The sequence below is a fragment of the Barbus barbus genome, assembly GCF_936440315.1.
Source record: "Barbus barbus genome assembly, chromosome: 35".
Taxonomy (NCBI): Eukaryota; Metazoa; Chordata; class Actinopteri; order Cypriniformes; family Cyprinidae; genus Barbus; species Barbus barbus.
Window position 1 is genome coordinate 4578704 of NC_136763.1, and position 19372 is coordinate 4598075.

Below are 19372 nucleotides of genomic sequence, written 5' to 3' on the forward strand. Positions count from 1 at the left end.
TGTGTACGGGTGACACTTCCTTTCAAACGAGCACAGTTTAAATGCTGAATTATGCGCCTCTGTAAAGCTTCACAAGGGTCAGTGCGGGAACACATTAAAATGGGGAAAACAACTTTCACCCTACAGATGCCACATTTCTGACGCAGGAGCAATAACTTTAATCCACACATAGAAAAATAAAATCACTTTGCTCACTTGCTCACTATGAGAATTTTATGCAATTATGGCTTTGTGGTGTATTGCACATCCCACTCTTGCGGACTGACTCCACAAGTGACATCTGGGCTTAATTAGTCCCTCCTGCACTATTTTCAGTAGGCGTTTCTCTTCACTAAACGGCCAATCAGAGAGTAATCATCAGCCTGGTACTCCACCCCCCAATACATTCACTCCGTCAAGGCTTTTTTTTTTTGTCTGTGAAGTATTCTCAGTGCTTCCCCCCCCTCATTCCTGCTGCTCTGCCCCCTGAGCACCATCCAGACGCACTGATGTGTGACAAGAACAGCTATGCAGACAGTAAGCAGCACTCAACCACATCCTGACGGCATCCTGGGCACCCCAATCGCTCTTTCCACAGCCTCCAGAAGTGGGGTACCTTCAGAGAAGAGACTTGAAGGACCCAGTTTTAGACAGAATCAAGGGATGTCACAGGAAGCCTCCAAATGAGAGATACTGAAGCGAACGAGAGCTACAAAGGGATACAGCGAGTGACCGAAGAGTTGGCGAGAATCAGACAGACTTTGACTGCTCATCTTGACTCGTTCGACTCATTCTGAGCGAGGTGGATTTCTTTGCACATTCTTGAGGGAATTGCAGGTGGCTTCCTGACTGGAGAACTTCTCTGAACTCAGTCTAATTCTACACTGAAACAGAAGTTTAAAAAGGACAATTATGGCCAACTCTGGGTTTCAGCTTCTGGGCTATTTTCTCGCTCTGGGTGGATGGATTGGCATCATCTCCACTACGGTGCTGCCCCAGTGGAAGCAGTCCTCGTATGCAGGGGATGCCATCATTATGGCCGTGGGCTTGTACGAAGGCCTGTGGATGTCCTGCGCATCTCAGAGCACGGGCCAGGTGCAGTGCAAGATCTTCGACTCCTTGCTATCGCTGGATGGTAAGTACGAAAAAAAGAAAAGAGATGGTCTACCATCATTTACTCAAACTCATGTCATTGCAAACCTGGATGTCTCTCCATGTACAAACCAAAATATTCTTCAAAAGTGTTCCACAGAAGAAGAAAGTCAGGCATATAGGTTTAGAATGACATAAGTATGTTACATTTTGATGAAAATGAAGGTTCCAAAAGGGGGGTTTCAGAGCGATGCCACAGAAGAACCATTCTTAAAAGAACCACTTTTTTCTAGTGTGAAGAACATTTTAATCATCTAAAGAACCTTTTCCCACTATTATGCAATGGCGAGGTTCCTTAGATTTTAAAGGTTCTTCATGGAACCATAGATGCCAATAAAGAACCTTTATTTTTTAAGAATATGATAAGTATGTTCAAGTTTTAAGCATAACACAAATCAAAAAAAAAAAAAACTTTATATTAAATAATTAAATCACGATTCTTTGGCTAGAGTAGGTTGGTGGCAAAAAGCGCAATCAACAGAGCTGCTGTGTGCACATGGATTTAATCAACTCGTTTAATCGATCAAATTAAAATGTGCATTTTGACAATGTAATGAAAGTCTTATGTGACACTAACCTCACTGAGGCGCTGACTCTACCAGACTGTTGAAATGCCGTGGAATGCAATTACATGGCAATTAATCAACATTTAGCGCCACTGTCATTGTCAATTTTGTGGGGACTTGTTACATCTAATCGGAATCAGTCACTGCTCCTTTATTTCTGGGACCATCCCGGGAAGATGATGTCTCTAAAAATCAATTATGAATGGTGGCCTATGATTGCGCGTTTAGAATGATAAATTTTTTTTTTCATGACAAATAGCATCATAGCCACATCTGTTTGTGATTTGTGGTTAAATATTACAACATTGCAGTTAGTGACACAATGTAACGGTTCTGAAGAGTTATGAGACACTTTCAAAATGAAAATGAAATATAAATGTGGCATGGTTCAGAGAAAACAGTTTGCCATCTTATATCATTGCTTTAATAACAGCGTATTGTCTTGAAGTGATGAATGCCAGTTGTGTTGAGAAGAAAAGGCCAGTGTTTAGGCAAACACCAAAGATATGTTCAGAATGCACATCCCCACACAACACACAGTTCGTCTTTATCGTTGGTTTAGAGGAGATTATATGTAAACAAACATTTGACGACAACTAAGATGACTACATTTGTTGTTACAGATTTTGTCTTACTGACTGATAAAGTAAAGTTCCAAACGGAACCAAAAGGTTCTTACATTATGTCATTGGATGAGCATCTACTGCTGCTTTAAAGAACCCGGAAACCAATTTGTCGATCAGAAAACCCAAAGTATAACGTTACATCAAAAGCTGTTTTAATCTCCAAAGAAACATTTAGTAACCTCAAGAACCCTATGAATCCCAAAATGGTTCTTTATAAAGAGAATATTCTCAGCTGAACCTAAAATGCTACAAAGAACCATTGAAAAACATCTTATTACTTTGAAGAGCGCCATTAATCGTAGTCATCATTGCTGTAGGCTTTGTTGAATTGCCAAAGCAAACACCACAGCAATGTTGTCTAAAATACTGGCATTAATGCCACTTTGCTTCATCAAGGAACAACTTTCCACATAAGATCTGACAGATTTATGCATGGAATATTCATCCAAAGAAATTTCATGGTCTCGGCTGACACTTTTGTTTTTTGTGGAATATCATTTGGCTTTCATAGCATCTCTATCACACACATCCGCCGCTCATACACAAAGACTGCACTCAGTACTGTACTGCTGGTGGTGGAATCTGTAACCCTCGGCCCACAAAGGGTGACAGGACCATCTGATTCCACTGTCCCCCCCTCCTCCCAGCCTTAGGTCATCTGGTTGGATAGTGATTGCAATGTTCTGGCTTCTGTATGTACAGACAGCCTCCCACAAACTTGCATTGTTTGCCTCTTTTCTGCAGAAGTTCTAGTGTCTTTTCTTGAATAACTGTTATTATGTGCTGACAACTAAACACAGTATTTAGGATAAAATAACATAACTATGAAGCACACTTGAGCTACGGTAATTCAAAGTTACTAAACTCGCACTGTAAACGTGCCCAGAGAAATACTGCATGCAATGCAAACAAAAATGATAGTGTTTTGTTGTGTCAATCTAAAAATGAAAGTATAAAACAGGATCTAAAAAAAGACAAGGAACAACTGAGCTGGGATTAAAATTTTGAAATAAATGATATCTATAAATAAATATAGAAAAAATAATCGATCTATCTTATATATATATATATATATATATATATATATATATATATATTAACATTTTGAACATACAAATATATTAAACATTAATTATTTTATGTATACATATAACATTTTAAAATTAAAATAAATACATTAAAAGAAAAGAAAATGTAAAAGTCACATAAAAATGAAACGTATAAGTGTGATATGTTCTACTGCTGTCAATGGTTTTAAGGAAACACATTAATAGACTCTCAACTTTCACTGTTGGTTCATTTAAACCTATTAGTTAAGGTTGATTTTGAAAAGCAAGCAGAGCCACCCAGAAAATATTAACTATAATGCAAGTAGACAACCACAAAAAAATATGATAAGAAATGGAAACCAAATTTATGCAAATTATGGCTATCTGATAATAAATTGAACTAGACTTTCAAACTTTTGGTTCTTTGTTCTAAATATTATATCTGCATGTGTAAGTACAACGTTTTAGAAATCCTCGTCGAGGGCGTCAAAAAATAATGATGATGTCATAAATAAGTGATTTGTGTGAGGAACGCATTGAGAGATGTTTTCAATGACGTGTGTCGCAGCCCACAAGCGCAAACAATGGACAATGGCCGAGCCTCACATGCAGCTTCTCTTGAAGCATGTTCTCCGCCATTGTACGTGCGCTTGCCTTCCTTTCGTCCGTGCCAGGCGCTGCCAACGTTGGCACTGGACAAGGGATTGTGGGAGGACCCTTCACTTAGGAGTCTAACTACCCTCATTCAAACATGACCTTGAGATCACGGTGTTACTCTGTGAAACACTCTCCTTACAAATCAAGAAATGAAGCAAAACAAGGATGAAAGACCATAAAATAAGACCTCTCTTATAAAGTGCTGAAATCCCACTTCAAAGGCAGCCTCTTCGCGCATAAATCAAACATCAAAAGTCGTGTGATAATCTCTCTCTTGACTTCTTTGAGATGCTGTTATACTTATTTTATGGCTTCGATTCATGTTTGATGCACCACTTTCAAAGGTTCTGCTCAAAATGGGCGGGCTACAAAAGTGATTCCCATTACATGTGGCCACCTGAACTCTTCTTTTGAGGAGATGTGTATAACTATGCATGGACAGCTCAAAAGAGTTGGTGGTCTGCTGCTATTGTGTTATTCTGAGTTGAAGTTGAAGTCAGTATCCATGCTGAACTGGCATGTTAGCATGTAGATGTCACACAAAAGGAGAAACAGGCATTGAAAACAATCCCCCTTTGTAGGAAAGCCACAGTAATCCCTTCTGTGCGAAACATGTAAAAATGTCACTCCTACAGCATTATGCATGAACCGAACACCGTGTGGGTTATTCATGGAATTTGAATGTATAAAGCAGCTAAAAATCACTACCAAACAATGCTCGAAATAGCCAGGAAAATGATGCTAAATGTTTATTCTGTAGGTTTTGGGGGAGTTTAATGTGTCCACAACATGTCCAAATCAAATTTTCCTTAAAAATCGGAAGAAAAAATATCAAATTTACATTTTGCATAGGTAAAAAAATAAATAAATAAAAAATAAATAATAATAATTAAAAGCATTGAGTTTGGAAATATAATTTCTTATAATTCCCATAATTTGGGGTGAAACAAGACCAGGACAGACAGGTTTGACAAAACTAATTTTAAATAGCCTAATAACTGTCAAGTGTCACATTTAGACAAATGCAAAAAAAAAAAAAGCGGAAAATATTTTTGGTAAGAAAATCAGGCCAAACGACAAAATAAACTTAAAAATAAAATGTAAAACTGATTATTCTATAAACTCATTTATTTATTATAAAATATAAATGAATAATATATTCTAAACATATATTTCTTTACTTCAAAACAAAACACAGTTTAATAATAGAATTTGCAGTGCGAGGACACTGTCTACAGAACCTAATAATTGGTGTGTCAAATGTACTACTTGCAGAAAAATAAATAAATAAATAAACTACTTTAATTATGTTTATGCATAAAACAGGTGAAAATAAGGGATAATGGACAAAAAAAAATAAAAAATAAAATGCAAACACAAATTTGATTAATATCTAATCTAATATATATATATATATATATACACTGCCACTCAAAAGTTTGTGATCAGTAAGATTTTTTATGTTTTTTAAGGGAGTCTCTTCTGCTGTATCAAGGCTGTATTTATTCGATCAAAAATACAGAAAAAACAGTAATATTGTGAAATCTTATTGCAATTTCTAATATTGGTTTCCTATTTTAATATACAGTGCCCTCCAAAAGTATTGGAACAGTAAGGCCAATTCCTTTATTTTTGCTGTAGACTGAAAACATTTGGGTTTGACATCAAAAGATGAATATGAGATGAGAGATTAACATTTCAGCTTTTATTTACAGGTATATTCATCTGGATCTGATACACAACTTAGAAGATAGCACCTTTTGTTTGAACCCACCCATTTTTCATGTTACCAAAAGTATTGTAACATGTGACTGTCAGGTGTGTTTTGTTGCCCTGGTGTGTCCTATTAATTGATTATTCAAACAATAACTAGCACTGAATGTCTGCGCTCAGTTTCAGATCCATGCAGACTGCATTTATAGTTAGTTAGACGTGTAACCAACATGAAAACCAGAGAGGTGTCTATGGGTGAAAAACGAGCAATTGTGAAGCTGAGAGAAGATGAAAAATCAAACCATTGCACAAACACTGGCAATAGCAAGTACAACCATTTGGAATCTCCTGAGGAAGAAAGAAACCACTGGTGTACTAAGTAACACCTCAAACGGGTAGATCAAGGAAAACATCTGCAGTTGATGACAGAAACATTGTGACAGCTGTAAAGAAAGACCCTAAAACAACTGTTAGTGACATCAGCAACAACCTCCAGAGGGTAGGAGTGAAGGTATCACTATCTACTGTTCGCAGAAGACTTCATGAACAAAAGTACAGAGGCTACACCAGAAGATGCAAACCACTCATTAGCAAGAAGAATAGGAGACGAGCCTCAAAAATTCTGGGACAAGGTTTTATGGACCAAAGTGATGGAAAGGCTAAAGTTTGGAGAAAGAAAGGATCTGCTCATGATCCCAAACATGCAAGCTCATCTGAAACAGTGTACACAGGTGTACATTATAGTACACATTACACAAGTAATGTAATGGCTTGGGCTTTCATCGCTTCTTCTGGGACAGGCCCATTAATCTTCATTAATGACGTAACACATGATGGAAGCAGCAAAATTAACTCAGAAGTCTACAGAAATATCTTGTCTGACAATTTACAGAAAGATGCAACCAAACCGATCGGGAGATCCTTCATCATGCAGCAAGATAATGACCCAAAACATAGTGCCAAACCAGCAAAGGAGTTCATCAGGGGCAGGAAGTGGAAGGTTTTAGACTGGCCAAGTCAATCTCCACACTTAAACCCTGTAGAGTATGCATTTTACCTGCTAAAGAAGAGACTGAAGGGAGTAACCCCCCAAAACTGAAAGAGGCTGCGGTGAAAGCCTGGAAAAGCATCACAAAAGAAGAATGCAAAAGTTTGGTGATGTCAGTGGATCACAGGCTTGATGCAGTTATTGAAAGCAAAGGATTTGCAACTAAACATTAAGTCTTTTTCACTTTAATCTGTTAATTCTATCTGTTCCAATACTTTTGATAACATGAAAAATGGGTGGGTTCAAACAAAAGGTGCTATCTTCTAAGTTGTGTATCAGATCCAGATGAAAATACCTGTAAATAAAAGCTGAAATGTTAATCTCTCATCTCATATTCATCTTTTGATGTCAAACCCAAATGTTTTCAGTCTACAGCAAAAATAAAGGAATTGGCCTTACTGTTCCAATACTTTTGGAGGACACTGTACTTTAAAATAGAATTAATTTCTGTGATGCAGCGCTGAATTTTCAGTATCATTACTCCAGTCTTCAGTGTCACATGATCCTTCAGAAATCATTCTAATATGTTGATTTATTGAGTGTTGAAAATGTTGTGCTGCTTCATATTGTTTTTTGGGAAAGGTGATACTTTTTTCTTTGATTCTTTGATGAATACAAAGTTAAAAAGAGCAGCATTTCTTCAAAACAGCAATCTTTTCTAACAATATAAGTCTTTACTATGGTAAAAAAAAAAATAGATTAAGACTATGAATGAATATTCCTCAATTTTGAGTTCCCACTTAAACTATCTATTATATTTGTCTTGTTTTTTTCCAGTCCACATTCAGACGTGTCGAGCTCTGATGGTGATATCAGTGCTAATGGGATTCATCGCTATCATTGTGAGTGTGGTCGGGATGAAATGCACAAAGGTGGGTGAAACCAACCCATCCACCAAGAGCAAGATCGCCATCTCTGGCGGGAGTCTGTTCCTGCTCTCAGGTGAGTTTCCAAACCCACGCTATAGAGTATGTAAAATCGTGTTTTCAAATGAAAACATGACCATCGGTCTTTGTAATGCTCATATACACTGGATTGGTTTGAGATGATCATAGCAGTAAGCTTACTAAGAAACTGCAGACTTTGAGCGACAACGTAAACAAAGTCATTACTACACTCTACACCAGGCATCCTCAAATCTGGCCCACTCCTGCAGAGTTTAGCGCTAACCCTAATCAAACACACCTGAGCTGCTAATCAGAGTCTTCAAGATCATTAGAAAATCACAGGTAGGTGAGTTTGATCAGGGTTGGAGCTAAACTGCAGCAGATTGGCCCTCCAGGGAAAGATTTGAGAAACCCTGCACTACACTGAGTGTAACTGTGCTAAGAATGAGTAAATTGCATTATCCAGGTCAATGTCACACATACCTCAGCACAGTAAATCATTCAGTGTAAATTCGTTTTGGTAAATAAATTGACATTCCTCCATTAGCCTCCACATTCTTGAGGTCTGTTTTGGTCCTCAGTCGCTGTATCACTTCTGACCCATCTGACACGCAGAAGTAAACAGGAAGTGACTAGTCTGGTCACATTAGCACATTCTGTAAAGCCTGAAAGTAAACAAACAGAGATATAGTCAATGACAGTGCTAAGACTATGATTTCTACCATGTCTAGGTTTGTGCACGCTGGTGGCTGTGTCATGGTACGCCACACAGATCTCCTACCATTTCTTCGATCCGAATACGCCAATTAATGCCAGGTAGAGCCATTATTTGATTTTCAAATTATGATGGAAACTGGTATTTATTATTTTTTTTTTTTCTAAAATGAAAATTAAATCTAAAATTTCTAAATCTAAATTTTCTTCTAAAATGAGCATTTTTCTCAAGCTCTCGTGTGTAGGTTCAATTATTAAACTACTGAATCAAATTACTGAACCTATACATGAGAGCCTGAGAAAAAAAAAAAAAAAAAAAAAAAAAATATATATATATATATATATATATATATATATATATATATATATATATATATATATATATATATATATATATATAAAAAAAACACACACATATACAGATTTTTATACTAGTATTTAATAATAATTTATTATGTAAATATACACATATAATTTCTTTATATAGTAAAATAAAACATAATATTTAGATTTCAGTATTACAGTATTTCTACTTAAAAATTTCTATTTTTTATTTTATTTTTTTACAAAATTAGACATGTTTGAGTAGAAATATTCAAATTTAGTGTCTTAGTTTAATTCGTTTAATTTAGTATTAGTTTACATTCCTTTGTAATTATATATACATATATATATGGATGTATGTATACACTACCTATAAGATATAGGTACATTATAGGTACATGTTATCTGGACATAAAAATAACCTGCTAACATAACCTTATGATTGTGAAATGAAGGCGTAGCCTCTCTGTCTTTCAGGTATGAGTTTGGCCCCGCCCTCTTTGTAGGGTGGGCGGCTGCCATCCTGATGATGTTGGGCGGCTCGTTCCTCTGCTGCTCCTGCGTTAACGAGGACAGAAGAGGACAGCAGTTCTACCGGCAATCTCAACCCTCTACAGCCAGGGAGTATGTGTAAATACCAAAAAATAAAAAGCACAGCAGAAAAGGAGAAACTGTAAATGTAAAGAGCAGCGGGTACAAGAGACAGAGCTCTTCCCACCATGAGCACACCTTCTTACTCGCACTGACCATTTTATCCAGGTCCAAAACACACAAACTAAACTATTACACAGACAAATATTTACATTGTCTAGGCCTACGGTCAAGGAGGTTTGTGTACTTTTTTTCAGAGATACTGTATAAGCATGTATTTTGCTATATTTCATTTTCATGAAGAATGTGGAAATTCTGTACTTTATTGACATGTACGGTTTTCCCAACATACCTTAATAAGCTTTTTAATTAAGGAAATCCTATTTTAACCAAAATAAAGAGACTTTACATACTAATTTGAAGCTGAAATCCATAAGACAACTTTTTGAATTAATTTTACATTGGATTCAGGGAAAACTTCCATGTACACTTAACGATTTTTATGTAAAGTGAATGGAAATATCATCTGGGAACAAAGTCTAACTGATTTAGAAGATTTCACAGTCTTTATTTTGCCTTTCAACAAACTAAAAGGCAAATAAAGTCAAAAGAGAAAAGATTCAATATGGGATACAGCGGCTATGTTCGGACTAGCATACTACTCTTATGATTTATGCAGTACATAATATGTATACTGTGAAAAGTGCATGGAATACATTGATTACCTATACTACATTTGGCATAGTGGACATCATATAAGAGAGCACATTGCACATAATACAGTACTCCACAATGCAATGAGCTTGAGAGGATTTTAACATCTCTTTTTTTGACTTATTATTCAATTAGATTTTTTTTTTAGATAAAAATGTACTGGATCCAATATTATCCAGTATCCAACAATGAAGTCATGTGACAATGTATAATGCATTCTGTTTTGCATTATATTATATATTATTAGTAGGCGTTATAGAGTATACAGTGCGCAATATTCAGCAAGTAGTATTTCAATCCGAACGTAGCCTGTAGGTAGAAACGTGTCATGGCTGTTCTGATTGGCTGGTCTGTTCTGCATGGTGGGAGCTCTGTTTGCCAGCTATGTGTGTTCCTGACAGCCATGGTTACACTGACACCACATTGAGGAGACCAGGAGTTACAACACTTCCACTGTCCGCTGAAGTACAGGGAATTTCACTAGAACCATAGAGGACATTATTTAAAACCATTGAATTCCAGCGCTCCAGTGTGGGAACTGGGAATTGGCTGACTTGAATCAAAAAACGTCCAGCGCAAGATATAAACATGCTATTTAGACAAAGCACTTTCGAGGGAAAGTCCAACACTGGTTTTAGACCAAAGTATGTGTCAGAAAAGAGTTTAGAATTCACAGAGAATGAATTGCACCACTGATAATTCTGTTTACTTGGACTCAGTTCAATAAAAGAAATCAGGCAAAACACCCACAAAATTAGTGCTGATCACAATTTGCATCCTATTCACAAAAATGTGCCCTCACAATGGCTCAAAGTGAGCAGAATATCCAGACCATAAATAAATAACATCTATAAACTCAATTTAACATTAGCCAAATAATGCTGAGGTCTGTGAATCCAGTGCATTCCATAATTAACCTAAAGAAAGCCTGTTTGCCCAAAAAATGAATGACAATGGGCCTTATTTATGAAACACAATCACACCAAACTGTACCAAACCAGTCTTACATGGTAAAACCATTCTTATATTGCTAGTTTTAATCAAATGCGATTATTTGCATAAAAATGGGGTAACACTTTAGAATACCGTTCCATCATTAATGAATAACAAGAACACATGAGTAACGCAATATTAGCACTCTAGTAACTACTAGTCTCTAACAGGAAACTCTGATTAATGAATTAGTAAGTGATAGTGCTTAGTCAAATCTGGTAGTTCACTATTAGTCAATCAATAACTATTATTTTTTCATACCTCCCTAAGAACTACTGTATACAGGTTCATAAATAATATGAAAAATACATAATAATTCATTCTAAAGTAAAGGTCATGGTGACCCTCTAGTAATGACTCAAGTATTACCAAATTCTTCAGAAGGAATTACTAATTATTTGGACCAGCATTCTAAAGTGAAGATCGTGATAACTCCCTAGTAATTACTGAAGTCATTGTAAACTGTTGAGGTTTTTGTAAGGTTTTGGTTAGTATTTCATTTTGCTAGATTTGGTAACACTTAAATCATTAGGTAACACTTTAGAATAGGTAACACTTGTTAACTATTAACTACGACTTTTCCCTCAATAAATTATTAATTTGCTGCTTATTAATAGTTAGTAAGGTAGTTGTTAAGTTTAGGTATTGGGTAGGATTAGGGATGTAGAATAAGCATTAATATGTGCTAAATTAGCACTAATGCATGGCTAATATTCTAGTAATATGCATGCTAATAAGCAACTAATAGGTGTAACCGTAAAATAAAGTGTTACCATTATGAACCTGTATACAGTAGTTCTTAGTAGTTCTCCAGGATATATTAAAAAAATAGTAGTTATTGATTAGCTAATAGTTCTTGATTAGCTAATCTCCAGGATATATAAAAACATAGTTGTTATTGATTACCTAAAATGGATTTACACACGTTTGTTCTGCATGTGTTTCATCATCTTAAAAGAAAAAAGGCCCAATGACAAGTTAAACATGCATGGCACAGTGCTTTACAAGCACATATCTACCTTATTTTACAACATCGAAATAACCTATTTTCTTTAAATGTGTGAGACTTACGATTCATTAACCGTTATAATATAGTAAATAATCCAAAAAAAGAAGAAAGTACTGTAAAACTATTTGTGCTACAAACTGGTGCATTTATGATTATGATTATGAATATATGATAACAAAATGGCACCAGTTTACAATCAGCATAACATGTTTTTGTACAGGTAAAATAACTAGAATTAAATGACAATTAAAAGCTTTGGCACTATTGTATTGTTTATAATCATTCCAAAGAAGCAGTTTTGAACAGAAACAAATTCAAGTTACAAATGGTCTGATTTTATGTTAAAAATACGTTGGACTAGTATGCAAAGAGGTGCTGGAATAACATGTGCAACCTTAGATTCAGATTAAATGTAATCTGTAATATGAAAATCGTTTTGAACTGGTGGACAGTAAACGTTTTGTCTCCTGTCTCCAAAACCAATGAGGCGTTAGTTTTTGGACCTGGTAAAAAAAAGTGAACTCTCCTTAACTAACAGAAATTTCACATGCATCTAAAGCATGCAAATGTCATGTAACCCAAGACTCGTCTTTCTTTCTGAGATCTGAAGTTGTTGGCATATCAAACAAGCTGTCTGTGCACTTTCCATCATTCATTTTTCCTAACATTTCCATGCTAACAAACAGCAAACATCTATGCGGTGCCACATAACGTATTAACACCCAATGAACCGAGAGGCTCTTGTCAATTGTCTCTGTCCCAGGTTCCTCTAATGCTGTTCTTCTCTGACTGTCTTCTTCTCTTCTCTAATTCAGGGATGAGTTGTTGAGTGAGACTAGTTTCCCTGACTGACCAACCCTCCCTGCCTTTATTCGAGGACTGTCCGAGCTCCACTTTCTGTATCTGTGTCCCTCACTCCCACCTAGAATCCAAATTTGGACGCTTGTCTGTATGACTGGACAAATGTCCCATCTACACTCTACATACTTAAAATCTGTGTGCCTTTTTTTCAACATCTGATCAGTAAACGTGTTTGAAAAATCGTCACCCCGTATCTGTTGTGTGCGTGGTCCCCAAAACCCCTCTTTGTTTGTGACCCCATAAAACCGTCTTTGTAAATATGTATTATTGTAGCATGTGCGTGAAAACACCCTACAAAGCATGGACTGTTGCATTGCACTACATCTGAAACGGTGGATCTGATATCCATTTTCTTTGTAACTCAAACATGTTTTGTTTTTCTCTTAAATTGCAGAGCAAATGTTAAAAGTTCTCCAGCAGAGAAAGGGGAGCAGTACTTGTAGTTTGGGAGAGGGCCACTTCGTGGGTCACAAGCTGTTAGATTTTGGCAACAGACAAGACACTCTCTTTCGGTAAAAAAAAGCAAAGAACTCCAGTAGAAACTTATTCTAGATTTCGATCCCTGTAATACAGACAATGCAGAGGTTCATAAAGCCAAGCAATGCATTTCCAAACAACGTGACTTTGTACTGTAGTATAAAACAAATGTCAGAAATTTGATAAGGAGTGAGCCACAGCAGCATTATCGCAAAGTGTGCGACAAATATGTCATTTTTCTGTTACAGTTGAATACTTGCCGAAAAACTATATCACTCATCTGGAGAGCATTGATTCAGGGTACATTATAATGCATTTAAATAATTATGCAAATCTTCGATATGTGCGGTGTAATATACTTTGGACTATAACTGTGTTTAGACTCACAAATGTCTTTTAGTTTGCTAATAGTTTCTATTCTTTCTTGGCATATATTAGATGGATCTTTTACCCATGGTAAAATCAATTGTTTTTTTTGTCTTCTTCTTCTGTTCTTTTGTTCATAAAATGTATGGTGCATAAACTTTGAGGGGTTTGTCGCGTTTGATTTTGCTTCAAAAGAGACCCACATGCGACACAGATACAATTAAATCTCTCTAGTGCACTTATGATTTGTCTTGGTGAATTGTATTCAACCTGCATTGAAAGGCACTATTTATCACAAATAATGTCTTTGAAGTGGTCGCGGAGTCTGTAGGTTGTCATTAGAAATGTTTTAGTTCATGTTCCACCAATTATGTTATCTAATATTCAAGTATGTATCGTCTCATATGATGTATCAAGCTTTCTGTTCATCTGTTTTAAAATAAAATAAACTATACAAGGATATATTTTTGTATGTGTCAGTTGGGGGAAAGTGCTGTTTGCCTGTTGTCCCTTGACTTATGATATTTTGACCAGGACTTTTACTGTAGAAAACAAACTGTAAACAAAAAATGAAAAGATTTGAGAAACGTTTTTATCTGTTCACAAACATAGATAAAAACAGAAGTACAAAGCCAAAGGATTTCATATAAAATATAGGATTTTGACAACAATAAGGTAAGTAGCTAAACAAGGTTACTAAACGAGCTAAATGAAGTCTGGGAAGAAAATGCAACAAGCAGTTCAAACACACCTGGAGAAATGCTATCATTATTATTACCAGGATTACATAGGAGTTGGATGCATATATGTATATAATGCATACAGTAGTGGATTATTAGAAAACTTTTTTTTTTTTTTTTTTTTTTTACCAGCTGAAAAATGGTTTTAAGTCAGTTATTTCTATCTTTTGGTGTACTATGTCAGTAGGAAATATCAGTTTACATTTACAAACTTTCATTTTGCCATTAATTGTAATAATCCAGTGAGATATTTGTTTGCACAAGGAGTTTGGCAACAGCAAGTGCTCCACACAGAGATCTGATCTCATCATCATCCAGTCTGTCTGGAATGACATGAAGAAACAGAAACAAATGAGACAGACTAAATCCAGAAGAACTGTGGCAACGTCTCCAAGATGCTTCAAGAATATATACAGTCGTGGTCAGAATTATTGGCACCCTTGCTAAATATGATCAAAGGTGGCTGTGAAAATTAATCTGCATTGTTAATCCTTTTGATCTTTTTTTTTTAATTCACAAAAATCTAACCTTTCATTGGATAATAAGAATTTAAAATGGGGGTAAATATCATTATGAAATAAATGTTTTCCTCTAATACACATTGGCCATAATTAACGGCACCCTTTTATTCAATACTTTTTGAAACCTCCATTTGCCAGTTTAACAGCTCTACATTTTCCAATACTTTTGGCAATATAGTGTATATATTAGAGTCCATCCATCAAATAAGTCTGTTGAATATTTTTAACCCGCAAAAATTGTAATTCTAATCTCTCCCAAGGATTTAAAAATAGTTATTACAAACACTCATTTACATTTTTATGCATGTTTCATATTGAACATTTTAGACATGTCTTGAGTGGTACTTGCATCATTTTCCAATCTTGTCTTCAAAAGTTCTTGTACATTCTCTATTATCATATTAATAAAAGGCCAAAACACAAGTCAAACTCGCTGACTTCACCTCATCAATTAAATGGGGCATGTAAAACCAGGTACACTTAGACTAGCTCAAATGGAGTCTAACCAGATGATAAATCAGACCCAGGAATGAATGTCTGTTTACGTCTCACCCCAATCTCAGTACCTGACCACAATTCAGACCTGTTTTTTACACCTGGGTGATCTTTTCCTCATGAATGCTGTGCTTGACCGAGCGCCTGGACCCCTGATGGCACTCAATTTGAGCAAAAGATAGACTGTCTGTTTTGTTTGGACTGACTTGGCCTGGTTTCAGGGTCATTAATGTAATCTTTCTGACTGGTGTTTGGATGAGGGGTGAAACAGATCTATGCATTTGCCAGTCTCATTTATGATAGTGTCATGTTAGAATCATGCGGTTGTTAATCAGTAAAGCAGCATTACATACAGTCTGATGCATTTCCATGCTGACGAAGAGTAATGATAAAGCTACATTGAGATAATTCTATACAGTGGCAAAAATCTATTACACACCTACTCTGTGTTTTGTTGCATTAGTGCTAAAAGAGTGTAAACAGAAAGAAAAACATGTGAAATTGTCCAATGTGTCCACTTCATTTTGACCAAAATTACTTACATCATAATTTTGCCTTTCAAACTAACTCGTACATTGAATCCTGAAGGCAGCATGAAACCAAAGTGCCTGTAAGGCTGACAGAATCATAAACAGCAGCTTTTAGTTCTTATGTATTCAACACTCACATTGCAGCCTACGGTTTTCAGAGGCATTTGGTGGATTGCTGACTTGGTATCACGTTTAATTACATCTGATGATTTTGAGAGTATTTGCCAACATGCACAGTGTACGGAGGGGGAAATTTCAGCACATGATGATGGATGTCGAAAGAGAAAATGAGTGAAACCTCAGCTATTCCGGAATGTTCTCTAACAGTTTTCCAGCACGTGTTTTACATTTTCAAACCCGAAATGTCATTTAAAGCTGCATTATGTGCTGTTTACCATTCCAGTTTCATGATCACACGGTAAAAACAATCAACTAATGTTGAAAACAATAAAATAAATTAATCAAACATTACAGACTCCATGTCCAGGCACTTAAAATCCTCTTCTATTTCAAAATCCACCAAAAAAAGAAGAAAAATAATAATAATTGCAGAACACAAAATGTCAAAACCAAAGAATGCTGTTAAATATTTAATCAAAGGCAAGAGCTAAGAGTAATCTTTGGTTAAATACATCTACATTAGAGTACAGAAAAGAGTTATGTGTTTGTTTTTAACTTTGCAAAGTTTCGATTGCCAGGAACAGTTCACCCAAATAAGAAAATGTGCTGTAAATGTACTCACCGACATGCAGGAAATCCAAGATGAATTTGCTTGAGTTTGTTTCTTCATCAGAACAGATTTGGAGAAATGTGGCATTACATCATTTGCTCATCCTCTGCAGTGAATGGGTGCCGTCAGAATGAGAGTCCAAACAGCTGATAAAAACTTCAATAATTCACAAGCAATCCATAAATAAATGTCTTGTGAAGCGAAAGCATGTTTGTTAGAAACAAATGCATCAAGATATTTTTAACTTCAACCTAGTCACATTCTCCAGTAAATAATACTTTCCAAATTATTTAAAAAATGATTTTTAAACTAGACAATTCACGTTTCATCTTTTAATAATTTCTTGATATTAGGAAAATCTAGTGGACATATAAGGGGTGTCTGATCAACATGTGAAACACCTGAAGTAGGTCTTTGGGTTTGTTCCTGTAATATGTGCACAGCATGTTGTCAAAATATCATGACTATTTCTATGGAAACAGGGGCCAGTTATATATTATACATATATATAATTAATTTAAATAACTAAGTAAGGGGTCACCTCCTCTGAACAGTTCAGTAATGTAATTTCAGTAAACTTTCTCTGCCAAGACAGAATATAGAAAACACTTATGTTAATAAGTGTAGCGCTGCACTCTAGTGGTTATTAACAGTTTACATAGTTTTTTGTGAATTATTTTTGAAGGTGAAAAATGCATAGTTGCATGTTAGATTTTGCAGTTTAGAATTTGTGTTTTATAAAGAAAGTATGAATTATGCATCTAATGAATTTGGATTTTAAATTGGACTTTTTTAACTAATTTCTTTAACTTTGAACTAAGGTTAATCATCCTAATTTAAGTTCAGCCAGTGGCTCTCATCTGGTTTTGCATTAGATATCAAATGGTGAGCCGACACAGTACCAAACATACATACATAAAAACATACCATTAATATATCATCTTGAACTTCATAGGCCCAGCAACATGCAATATTAATTACTAATATGATACAGGCTGAACAAGAAAATTAACAATTAATCTTTTCTCGCTGAACCCATTTTTATTTTTTATTTTATTTTTCACTTGTAAGACGCTTTGGATAAAAGCTTCTGCTAAATGACTAAATGTAAATATTATTGTATTGATATATTTTTTTGTAATCAGAATGTATTATGCAAAGTGTTCATGTTGACATCTAATTTGACTTTAGTAGTAGACACATTTTTTAGATAAATAGATCTGCAGTAATTTACTAAACTTTAATGGCAAAACCTTTGATTTCAATAAACATATATTGGATTTTCTCCTCCTTTTTAAAGTTGATAAGTTTTTTTATTTTTTATTTTCATTTATTTTGCTGTCCCTCTAAATATGCTTGATTATAGTTTGTTATTCACATACAGCATTGTTTTTTCTTTGCATACTGTAACCCTGTCAGCATTAGTTTAATACCACCAAGATACTGTTCGTTTATATTTATGTTTCAGTATATTAGCACATCGAGACTTTATTTCAATTGGCTAAAAAAATGTTTTGTGGTTTTAGTTTCAGTTTTAGTTAACTATGAACCCTATCAGCACATTTTAAGTCACAACCTACTAGTTAAGAGCTGAAAATGCTCTTCCTAAATGTATGTTGACCAAAAGCCCTTGTGTAATAATAAGAGTGGCACTGTGAGCAGACACCCATAAGCAATGCATTGGATGAAAGCAGTCCATTTACTCTGAGATGTGTCAGTCAACAGATTTTAAACAGACCATTTAAGATCAGTGAATCAAGGTGATGTGTATTCACTTCACTTACTCCATCAGTAAACAAAAAGCCTTATCAAAATCAAATGATAACCAGTGGTCCATAATCCATTTTGTATGTTTGACATTCAAGTGTTTTCTTGTTTCTTGAAAATGGATCTCAAAATTACGGCAGCAGTGGGGAGTCTGACTTAAAAGTATAGTGTTTGCTGCAAAGACATTAACCATGCTTGAACTCTGCTCGTTTTTTCCCGCTTTTCCTTTGGTTTGTGTTGTTGCCAATCCATCAGAGAGAATACCCCCTCCTGTTAAGAGTAATGACTGAATGAGTGTTTGGCTTTTCTGTCGCCTACAGCCAGTCAGCAGCGTAACGCAGCTTCATTACGCCAGTGTGCTGTGGGGCCAACTTTCAGCGTGAACTTCCAGGAGAAAGATTTCCACCCAATGAATGAATGAATTCCTGCTAGCATTCCATTATGTGACTAATAGATGACATTAGCCACATTAGTGACATTAATTAGAGGCGTTTAAAATGCAATTATCATTTTTCCCATACAAAGAGGGGGTTGTTGTTATTGTGTTCATTCATATTAAAAACTTCTAATTTTCTGCTTATTAATACTAAGGTAGTTTTTAAGTTTATGTACGAGGTAGGATTAAGGCATCTAAAATATAGTCATGCAGAATAAGGCATTAATGGCCAGTATGCTAGAAATATGCATGTTAATAAGAAACTAGTTAATAGTGAGAATTAGTCCTTAAAATAAACTGTTACCCAAAATGTGTGCTTTCTATTCCACTCCCTTTCTTACTTACTTACTTACTTATTTGCATCTTTCTTTTAAATATGTTGCTTTTTTTTAGCGCTGTCAAATGATTAATCATGTCCAAAATAAAA

General features: G+C 35.3%; 1 protein-coding gene across 1 annotated transcript; it reads left to right on the forward strand.

Moving 5' to 3' along the window:
• Positions 1-455: 455 nt before the first annotated feature.
• LOC306855160 (claudin-19-like) lies at positions 456-14187 on the forward strand. Its single transcript, XM_079393625.1, has 5 exons — positions 456-1114; positions 7568-7732; positions 8409-8493; positions 9193-9339; positions 13278-14187. The coding sequence occupies exons 1-5, from the start codon at positions 892-894 to the stop codon at positions 13324-13326; spliced, it is 669 nt and encodes a 222-aa protein (XP_079249751.1). The 5' UTR covers positions 456-891; the 3' UTR covers positions 13327-14187.
• Positions 14188-19372: the final 5185 nt, after the last annotated feature.